Here is an 11,273-nt window from a genome sequence, read left to right as displayed (position 1 = left end):
AAAAGAAAGCAAGACAGTCTGTGCTCTAAAGTAGCTTGCATTTTAATTGGGGAACACTACACATAAAAGGGACCTAGAAATGGGAAAGGGTGACCAAGTGATGGAAAGGAGTTCTTGCTGGGATTCTTTATATTAGAGATCTCAAACTCAGAAGAGTAGAGAGGGAGGCATCTTCCAATGCTCCTGAATGCTGCCAAACTAGATTAAAATGTAATTGGAAAATATTTAATGAAATAAATAAAATACATAAAATAAAATATAATAAATAAGAATATAATAGAACATAGATAATTTAAATATGAAATTTTCTAAGTCAATATGAGCCTACAGGGATCTTTATGTAGGGGTAAATGGCCCCCATTTCTATTTGAGTTTGACACCAGTGCTCTACACCAATGAAATCACAGGTCAAGACATATAAAACAAAATCAATGAACTGGTCTGAAGTCAAGTCTGACATGAATGGGATGAGTTGAAGAGAATGTTCCTTTGAGAGTGGGGGGGGGAGGAGGAAGGGATGCTGGGAGAAGGTAGGAGGGCATTGCTAGAGACTTCTGTCAAGGTCTGTGATGCTACCAACAGAAGCTTCTCCATAGCAATTAGAACTCATTTGCACTGAAAATGTCCAGTGCTTGACTTTGAGTATAACTAAACAAGTATTTCAAGGATACCCTTGATCTATGGACAGTGGATATCTTTAAAGAATACAGGTTGATAATTGTCATTGGAATGTAATTCAATTTTTAAACATATTTTCCTCCTTGTATGGCCATTTCTAAGAAAAGAATTCAAGTCTATGCTTGCCAAATCTGGAATGTAATTGTCATATAGCTCCATGTGATCATGTGGCTCTTTTGGTTTCTCTTAGCAGTATTCCCCATGGTATGACTGAGGTTAGAACCAGCAAGCTCAGCTTTGCAAATTTAAACATCTGTACCACTTAGAATTATAGATATCTATACCAGTCAATCAATAATCATTTATCAAATGACAATGATGTGCCAGGTACTGTGCTTGTTTTCATGGTTGTTGTTGTTTTGTTTGTTTGTGCTAAAGCTAGAAGGCATGTTAGAAATCATCTCATCAACTCCCTCCCCCACCATTTGCAGCTTATAGAAGCTAAGACCCAGAGTTATACAGTCATTTTTGCAAAGTTAACAAAACCAGAGAGTGGGACCACAAGGTATGGAACCCATATATCTCAGCATCTAGTCTAATACTCTGATTAAGCCCATGTTTACATAAACTTTTTGCCAGGAACCCTACACAGTTAACTAGTTTTTGCCACCTTGGAATTTACAACCAAAGATGTACAACACAAATGCAATTTTTTATGTCTATCCTCTTCTCTCAACTTCTTCTGGACTATATTTGTTCAGGCCCTCATTGATTCTTGACTCAACTATTATTATAATGTAATATGGAAAAAAACTTGGGCATTGCATCAGGATATATGCCAGCTTTACCCCTTGTATTCGAGTGCTTCCAGGATTTTATTAAGGTTTCTCTAAGACTCCGTAATTTGTATGATCCGGCCTTATGGTTCTAACAGGAGTGATGAAGGTAGGCAGAAAGGCAAATGGAAGGGTATATGAATGTTTTTCCCCAGCCTCAAAAACAGTAAGTAACATGGGAAAGAGGTTATTTGATTAGAAATGCCTAGACAAGCAGCATGGCCTGGGAGCCAAGAATATATCAGTTCAAGTCCTGACTGTCATTTGTGTCCCTGAGAAAGACTCTTAACCTCTCAAAGCTCTAAACAACTAAAATTGCTGAACAACTTCTGATTTGCATTGGTAGAAGGAGTTTCTTGAAGGGGAGCACCCAGACCAGTGAAATTACATCTCATATAAAAGAAATACACACCAAAAAGCTGCTGGCAGTGAAGAATAAAAGACTATCCATTTCAACAGGTGAATGATGATGTGTTGTTGTTGTTTTTTAATCATGGCCCTGGAGACCTTTTGTCCTCTGGACAGCACTGTAGGGTTACCAAAGGAGCTGAAAAATGTACTAACTAGCCTAGCTACATTTTGGTCTTGGTTGTCTGATTTGAAAACAGTTGTAATCCTTCCCTGGGAAAATAGAGATGGGGTCATACCAGAAGTAGAAAGGAAAGCAATAGTAGCAGAGGGGTAGCTAGCAGTAATGATAGAGGCAGCAACAGAATCATTAGCATCAGAGACAACAAAGCAGAATAGTGAAGCCCCAATGGGGAGGAGGCAGAGACAGAGACAGAGACAGAAGAGAAACAGAGACAGAGAAGAGAGACAGAGACAGAGAGCAAGAGCAAGAGAGTGAGAGTGAGGGAGCGAGAGTGAAGGAGTGAGAATGAGAGAGAGAGGGGGGGGAGAAAGAGAGAGAGAGAGAGAGAGAGAGAGAGAGAGAGAGAGAGAGAGAGAGAGAGAGAGAGAGAGAGAATAGGCAATGTGAAGATGTGAATGGACCAAAGAAAGACAGCCCCCAAGTGGACCTGTAGGCTACAACAGAACAACCTAGCAACAAGGGTGAATGGAAGACCAGTGAAGCAAGGAACTATAGACCCAAAGATCAGAGAAAAACTGGAACAAAGGAGAAACAAAGCACAAAAATACAATTTGGAGGAACAAACCTGGTCATTGGCCTCTGAGTCATGCAACTTTGCAAGTCCAGGCCAGGTGAGTTAACTGCTTAGCAACCCAACATCTTTCCCCTGTTTAATGGGGATAAGGGAGTATGAATCAGACCCAAAGTGGCATTATAAGTCTGGAGCAACTGCACAGATCCCTGGGAAACATTAGGTTTACTAAAGAGATGGGTTGCTTGACTACCTTGCAACTCCAAATTATTATTTTTTGTTTTTTAAATTAATTTTTCAATTTACAGATGTTTATTTTCTCTCCTTCCTACCTCCCTGCCCAAATTTTTAAAAGTAACTTGTAACAAATATGCATAATTAAACAAAACAAATTTCAATACTGGTCATGTAAAATAAAAAGTGTGTCAAGGTAGGCAGGATTCCTCATCAACAATCCTCTGGATTCCTGGTTGTTCATTACATTGCTCAGAGTTCTTAAGTCTGTCAAAGTTGTTTGTTTTTTACAATGTTTTCGTTATAATTATTTTCCTTCTTCTGCTTATTTTGACTCTGCATCAGTTCATACTAGTCTTCCCTTACATAATTTCTCTCCTCCCATCCACAACATTGGGAAGGCTTTACCTGAATTAAACCAAAGTTGTCCCCAGGATACTTGATTATCTCAAACTTCCCTAATTCAGCATCCTGGTTATCTAAAAGCATAAAAAGTTCTAACCACTTGAAATTTAGTCCTCTCAGAATTGGTAGAAGCCTTAGACCATTTGAAATAATCTGATGACCAATGGACCAGATACATTTCCAGATAGAGAGGAAAGAGTCTGGGGTGGATTGTTCATGGAAGCTAAATGTCACTGTTTCTTTGCTGAATGTTTTTTGCTGTTAGGGGGCAATCTAAACTTCCTTTGCTAAATGTTGAGTGACATTCTGGTGTTTCAATTTGTTCCAGAACAAAACCTGAACTGAGAGGGTGTGGTGTTAGAGTCATGCCTCTAAGACGAAGTTGCTTCTGAAACTGTCCATTTCATCATTCTTTTTTTCTTAATAACATGTAAAAAAGGTATATACATTTTTCTTAAAGTTTTGAGTTCTAAATTCTTTCCCTTTCTCCCTCTTTCCCCCATCCATGAGAAGGCAAGAAATTTGATTATATGTATGTAGTTATACAAAACATTTCCATATTAGCCATGTTGCAAAAAAAAGCAGACAAAAAAACCACAAAAAAATAAAGAAAGTTTTAAAAATATGTTTCAATCTGTATTTGGGATAGCATTTTTCATCATAAGTACTTCAGAACTGTCTTGGATCATTGTGTTGCCAAGAATAGCTAAATCATTCACAGTTAGCTGATCATCATACAATATTTCTGTTACTATGTAGAATGTTTGCCTGGTTCTGCTTACTTTACTCTACATCAGTTTATATGTCTTTCCAGGTGTTTTTTCTGAGAGTATCCTGATTGTCATTTCTTATAGCAAAATAATGTTCCATTACATTCAAATATGTACCATAATTTGTTCAGCCATTTTCCAGTAGATGGGCACCTCCTTAGCTTCCAGTTCTTTGGCATCACAAAAGGAGCTAATATAAATATTTTTGTATATATGGGTCCTTTTCCCTGTTCTTTAGGATGTATGTTTAGTGTGGTACAATTGCTCTAAAGAGTGTGCATAATTTAAGTTCACAGTTCCAACAACAATGCATTAAAGTGCCTATTTTTCCACAGCCCTTTCAACATTTGTCATTTTACTTTTTTTGTCAGCCTTAACAATCTAATATGGGGCAGCTAGGTGGCACAGTGTATAAAACACTGGCCCTAGATTCAGGAGGACGTAAGTTCAAATCCGACCTCAGACACTTGACACTTACTAACTGTGTGAGTCACTTAACCCTCATTGTCCTGCAAAAAAAAGAAAGAAAGAAAGAAAAAAGAAAAAAAGAATCTAATATGTACAAGGTGCAATCCCAGAGTTGCTTTAGTTTATATTTAATTATTAATGATTTGGGGCATTTTTATATAGCTATTGATAGTTTATATTTCTTCCCTTGAGAACTTCCCATTTGTATACTTAAACCACTTATTTATTGAGGAATGGCCCTCATTTTTATAAATATGAATCATTTCCTTATATATGTAGGAAATGAAATTTATTGGAGAAACTTGTTACAAATATATTTTTCCCATTTAACTGTTTGTACAAAACTAATTTTATTTAATGAAAGAGTCCGGGCCCTGCTTCTCCTCCCTTGCTTCCCCTCCCCCCTTCCTTCTTTCTCCCTCTCAGAACGTTTGTGCAGCTGTGTTCTGAACTAGCAGCTCCAACCTCCCGGGAAACCTTCTATTGATAAAGAGCTCGTTCAGCGGAAAGGAGAAAAAAAATATATATCTATATATTATTCTCTTCTTCCTGCACATAACTTGAGACAAGCAAAAGTAAATTCCAACCACAAGGGAAATCGTACATATCCAGGCTGGCCAGTGTGGCAATCAGATCGGTGCAAAGTTCTGGGAGGTGATCAGTGATGAACATGGCATAAACCCCACCGGCACCTACCATGGGGACAGCGACCTGCAGTTGGACCGCATCTCAGTCTACTACAATGAGGCAACTGGTGGCAAATATGTTCCCCAGGCCATCTTGGTTGATCTTGAGCCTGGAACCATGGACTCTGTTCGCTCTGGACCTTTTGGTCAGATATTCTGGCCAGACAACTTTGTTTTTGGCCAGTCCGGGGCAGGAAACAATTGGGCCAAAGGCCACTATACGGAGGGGGCAGAGCTGGTGGATTCAGTCTTGGATGTGCGCAAAGAGGCAGAGAGCTGTGATTGCCTGCAAGGCTTCCAGCTGACCCACTCACTTGGTGGAGGCACAGGCTCAGGGATGGGCACCCTGCTCATCAGCAAGATCCGAGAAGAGTACCCTGACCGCATCATGAATACCTTTAGTGTGGTTCCATCACCCAAAGTCTCAGACACCGTGGTTGAGCCCTATAATGCCACACTCTCTGTCCACCAGTTAGTAGAAAACACAAATGAAACCTACTGCATTGATAATGAAGCACTCTATGATATCTGCTTCCGAACCCTCAAGCTGACCATGCCAACCTACGGTGACCTCAACCATCTAGTCTCTGCCACCATGAATGGTGTCACCACCTGCCTTCGCTTTCCTGGCCAGCTTAATGCTGACCTCCGGAAATTGGCCATAAACATGGTCCCCTTCCCTCGACTCCACTTCTTCATGCCTGGCTTTGCTCCCCTCACCAGCCGTGGGAGCCAGCAGTATTGTGCCCTGACCGTGCCTGAGCTCACCCAGCAGGTCTTTGATGCCAAGAACATGATGGCGGCTTGTGACCCTCGCCATGGGCGATATCTCACTGTTGCTGCTGTTTTCCGTGGTCGGATGTCCATGAAGGAGGTGGATGAACAAATGCTCAATGTACAAATCAAAAACAGTAGCTACTTCGTCGAGTGGATCCCCAACAATGTCAAGACTGCTGTCTGTGATATCCCACCCCGTGGCCTCAAGATGGCTGTCACCTTCATTGGCAATAGCACTGCCATCCAGGAGCTCTTCAAGCGCATCTCAGAGCAGTTCACTGCCATGTTCCGCCGGAAGGCCTTCCTCCACTGGTACACAGGGGAGGGGATGGACGAGATGGAGTTCACTGAGGCTGAGAGCAACATGAATGATCTCGTTTCTGAGTACCAGCAATACCAGGATGCCACTGCTGAAGAGGAGGAGGATTTCGGTGAGGAGGCAGAGGAGGAAGCCTAAGGGAGATATCCTGCCATCTCAGTCTTCTCAATTCTTCCCAACATTCTTTCCCCATCACCCTTTTCCTCTAAAGTTTGCATTTTCTGCCTCCATCCTTTTTCTCTCCTTTGTGGGTGCTGAGCTCTCTGCCCTCTGATCTTCCTTCCTTATATGACCTGTCCCCTCAGTAATATGCCCCTTTCTTCCCCACTCCCAAATTCTCTCCAAGAAGCAGAATGTCTCCAACCCAGAGCCTCAATTTAGGGGACTTTGTGCCCACTAAGTGCCCTGAACTAAAATGGTGACCAAGAGGAAAGGTCCAGAACTCTTTGGCTTTCCTTTATGGAGAAGGGGACCAAGATGTTATATTCCTAGTGGAGAGTTCTCTTGGTGTGTTTGGGGGGAAGGGAGGGAATGGAGTGTTTCATTCCATAAAAGTCTGTCGGGGGAGCCAGGCTTTCTATTCTAACTACCATCTCCACATACTCCCCAACTTCTCATATTCCTATCTCCAGGTGCCCCTTCCCTTTCTCTCTACTCCCCAGCTCTGGGGGAAGTGTTGACAGTATTATTCCCCCCCAGTTTTGGTTTCTCTCCCAAGTGTTCATTTTTATTTGGAGGGGTCTGTGCCTCACTCTGCCAGGTGGGCTCCCCCCTCAGCTCTTTGTCTCCCTTTATTTTGGGACCCACCCTTCCCCTGTCTGAGATGTGAGAATTGCTTCAATTCCCAAAATTCCAGAGAAGTCCCTCATTTGGGGAGTATTTTGATTCTCTTACACTCCCCTTCCCCCAAAATCAATTCCCTCCCAAGAGAAGGGAGCAGGGGGAACAGGACACTTCCCTTCCCAGTACCAAATCTTCCCTTTATTTTCTCTCATCCTTTCCACATCTGCAATTTCTATCTTGGGCTCTTCCCCCTTCCACTTCCTAGGTTTTTGTTTTGTGTTGAACTTGCTGCTTTTTTTCATATTGAAAAGACGACGCCCCCCAAACCCGAAAATAAAAAGGAAATGAGGGGGAAAAAAAAGAGTCCGTTTTCTCTTCTGTGATTCTCTCTATCTCTTATTTAGTCATGAAACTCTTACTCTATCCATAGAAGTGAAAAGTTATTTCTTTCCTGTTCCTCCAATTAAGTAATAATGTAACCTTGTATATCTCAGTCACATATACATTTGGAGCTTGCACTGGCATATGGTTGAAACAATTATAAGATACCTGGAAGAAATGGAGCTCATCAGAAAAAGTTTTTCACTGTCTATGGGCTTCTGTATGTGTCTTTTTTGTATTTTTTTGTTCATATATTAAAATTGTTCTTTGTTTCATGCCTTGTTAGCCTGGAGGATTTGCAGGAGAATGCAAACAAAGCTATAAATTAGTATGATTCAGATATTCCCAGGCCCTGGACCCAAAATTGGGGCCAAATAAGGTGTACAAGTTATTTTCAGGAAGAAGCCTTCAAATCTGAACCCTTTCAGTCTGACAGAAGAAAGAGGTCCAGGATCTCCAATTAACAAAGGGATTATAATAATAGCCTCTTAATTAATCATTCCTCTGCTTACAAACCTCTACTGATTTTCCATCACCCACAGAATAAAGGATAAACTCCTGATCTTGGCATTCAAAGCCATCCATGACCTGGCTCCATCCCACTTTTTCTCCTTTATCTTATATTACTTCTCTTCTCGTATCTTTCTTCTTACCAAATTGAACTCCTGTCCATATAGCACTAGTAGCATGTCTATCAACCTTTATGCTTTTGTTCATATCATCCCAGGCCTGCAAATGCCTCCTCCTTCTCTTCCATGAGTTGGTGTTATTCTTTTCTTTCTGGGCATAATTCAGATGTCACTTCCTCCTTCAAATGTCAGATGAAGGTTTCCCATCATTTCTTCTTCAAATTTCTCACAGCACTTGGTCTGAACCTTTCTTTTTACTCATCACATTCTCCATTAGTTATTTGTCTACATTTGGCTTTTTGTGTTTATGCATCTCCCCAGTGGACAAGTTCTTTGGAAGCAGGGTCTTACATTGTATCTATTTTATTTTCAGCATCTAGCACTTGAGTATTACCTTAATATATACTTGCTAAACTGAATTGCAAATGAAGGAAGATATAAACAGGTCACAGAAACAACAACATTTTAAAAAAATAAACAAATATGAATATAGTGACCTGAGCACCATTTTGTGATTATCTTTGTTTCAAAGGTCATTGGGTTCAATCTTAAATTGAAGAGATAGCTGGATTGAATTTGAAAATTCAATTTAAAAAAACCACCAGTATTCATGCATATGTAAATACATGTGTATATATGCATATGCACAGTATCAAATACATTGCAGCTATATGATGGTGTATAACTACAAAATAGGGAATCTCTGAAAAATAGAAACTTTAAGGGGATCAAAAGGGCAAGAAAGACTCATTGTATGTCAAGTATTAATGTATATTACCACAATGACTCATCTTCATACATGTATATATGTATGTATGTGTGTTTGTATTTGTATGCAAAAGAACATTTATTATTGGAAATAGGAGTAGTCAGTCATGTTCTAATAGTAAGTAATAACAAATTTATAGCCCAAATGCTCTACTTGCACCCCCAAGATAGTAAAAGACCTAAAAGGAAAGCTCTCTCCATGTAAGACTTATAAGAGGAAATAAAAGTTGTCCTTAAGGCCAACTATTAATCAATCAACTGGAGATGGTTAACCATACTCTATCTCCCATGATGTAAACCAAAACTGGAATTTTTTTCTCTCCTCATTCAGGCTTCTTAGTATATCTGGCTTCCTTCCAGATTCATTTCAAATTCCTCCTTCTGCAGGCTCTTCCAGATCCCCACCCCCAAATTTTAGCACCTTCTCTTATGAGATTACCTTCTACCCATATGTCTTCTATTTACCTGGTTATTTACAGTGTCTCTATCATTAGAATGTAAGCTCTTTGAGGGCAAGCATTTTGACTTTCTTTATGTCTTCAGGTCTTGGAACAGTGCCTGGTACATAGTAAATGACTATTAAATGCTTATTGACAGACTAGAAAAGTAAAGACATTGTGGGGAACCTTTGAGAGCTGTCTTCAAATTTTGAAGAGCTACCTACCCTGTGGAATAGAGCTGTTGTTTATTGTTTGTCCTTCATTTTCAAAGAGGACCTATGATATCATAAGATGATGTCTTGACTTATTGGCATGAATTAAGCAAGGCAGAGTTATGTAAAGTTGTCAGCCTCACTCTTTCTTCCCAAGTCATCAAAGTCTGGTAACAAGACAAAAGTCAAGATGACTGGTGATGGCATGGGATGCAGTAAATGACCTTTTTGTCTTCCATGTCTGACCAAGCTCTAAGCATTGCACAGAGCCCACTTCAGCTGCCTTCATAGCTGTTGAAACAAATTGTTCTCATCCATTCATTCTGCCAGGGGTGAAATTAAGTGTATACTCAGCACATGAAACAGATCTAGGACTATGGGCAGAATTTACAGGTAAGACATTTTTGGCTGAACTATAGAAAAAACGTCTTAACAGGGAAAGTTAAAAATGGGTTGGGTTATATAGAAGTTCCCTGTCATCAAAAGTATTGAAACAGAGGCTAAATGTCTACCAGATAGCAGTTATAAAGGACTTCTTTGAACTGTGTAGGAGTCTTGACTTGAGGGTCTCTGGGATTCCTTTCAGCTCTAAGGCTGTTTAAACTCTCATCTTTCAATGCAAAAGATAGCATCCATTTGATTCCCTCCATATGATAATATTATTTTCTGTAACATAAAACAATATATCTTACCTCCTAATCCCTACTCCCTTGCTTTTATAGTATATCTCAGTCTTCTGTACTAGAAGAGTGGTAATTCTTACCCATCTGTCCCAGTGAACATTCATGTAGGTGTTTATTTAGCAATGAATCACGTACAACTAAAGCCGTAACTAGCAATTTCCAGCAGTACAAAACTTGCCTGGAGCAAGTAGCATGAACTACATGCTTAAATGCTTCTGGGGAGGACACCACCTGGTAGTTTCCTATTTTAACTCATTACTCTTGCTAAGTAGATGCTAAGCTCAGTTGCTTCTATGCTGAGTAATGACTGAGAGTGCTATCAGTGCCCTAAATTTTGTTTTTGTTGTTTAGTTGTATCTGCTTCTTTTCATGACCAATACTTTTCATGGTGTTTTCTTGGCAAAAATACCAGAATGGATGAAGGGCAGAACCAAGATGTCAAAGTAAAGATGTCAACTCACCTGAGCTCTCCCAAATTCCCCCTTCCCTCCCCCAAACAACTTTTATACCACAAGATGAATTCTGGAGTGGCAAAAACAAAAAAAGTTTAGGGTAAAACAATTTTCCAGCCCAAGACAACTTAGAAGGTTGGCAGGAAAAGTCAGTCTCACTGGGGTGAGAGTGGTGTGCAGTCCAATGCAGGTCATGATCCAGCAAGCCAGCAGCAGGCTGTGGTATAGACTGAATTGGCAATCATGGCTTCTGTAGTTTTCAGCCCATAGATAATAAGAGGGTCAGACAATTGATAAGAAGGAGATTACATGGCACCCTTTTTTGGCACTAGGTACAAAATTCTGTTGCATTGCTCATATGCTGTTCCAGTTCACAGTCCCAGAGCTGGGACCCTGTTCACAATTCCAGGGTGGAAAAGAGTACTTGTGATCACTCACAAACCAGAGCACAGGCCATAAATATAGTCATCACACTTCTCCTTTGATCATACGACCTCAAAAGAACTGAAAACTTACAAACCCCCAGAATTTGTTCTAAAAACAACAGCATGAAAAACGTGAAGCTTCAGACAGTACCCCCTCCACCATGGGAGCAGAGTCCAACTTTAACATAAAGTTAAAAGACAAGAAATATGATGGGGAAAAAACAACAAATGAACCTTACCATAGAAAGTTATTCTTGTGGCGGGGAAGGTCAAAACACAAACTC

At 40.2% G+C, this 11,273-nt stretch overlaps 1 protein-coding gene across 1 annotated transcript; it reads left to right on the top strand.

Moving 5' to 3' along the window:
* Positions 1-5,223: 5,223 nt before the first annotated feature.
* Positions 5,224-6,660, top strand: LOC122755982 (tubulin beta chain-like). The gene has a single exon (XM_044004992.1). The coding sequence runs from the start codon at positions 5,239-5,241 to the stop codon at positions 6,352-6,354; it is 1,116 nt and encodes a 371-aa protein (XP_043860927.1). The 5' UTR covers positions 5,224-5,238; the 3' UTR covers positions 6,355-6,660.
* Positions 6,661-11,273: the final 4,613 nt, after the last annotated feature.

The sequence above is a fragment of the Dromiciops gliroides genome, chromosome 4 (genome assembly GCF_019393635.1).
Source record: "Dromiciops gliroides isolate mDroGli1 chromosome 4, mDroGli1.pri, whole genome shotgun sequence".
In the NCBI taxonomy this organism is placed as follows: Eukaryota; Metazoa; Chordata; class Mammalia; order Microbiotheria; family Microbiotheriidae; genus Dromiciops; species Dromiciops gliroides.
This window is presented reverse-complemented; position numbering and strand designations above follow the sequence as displayed.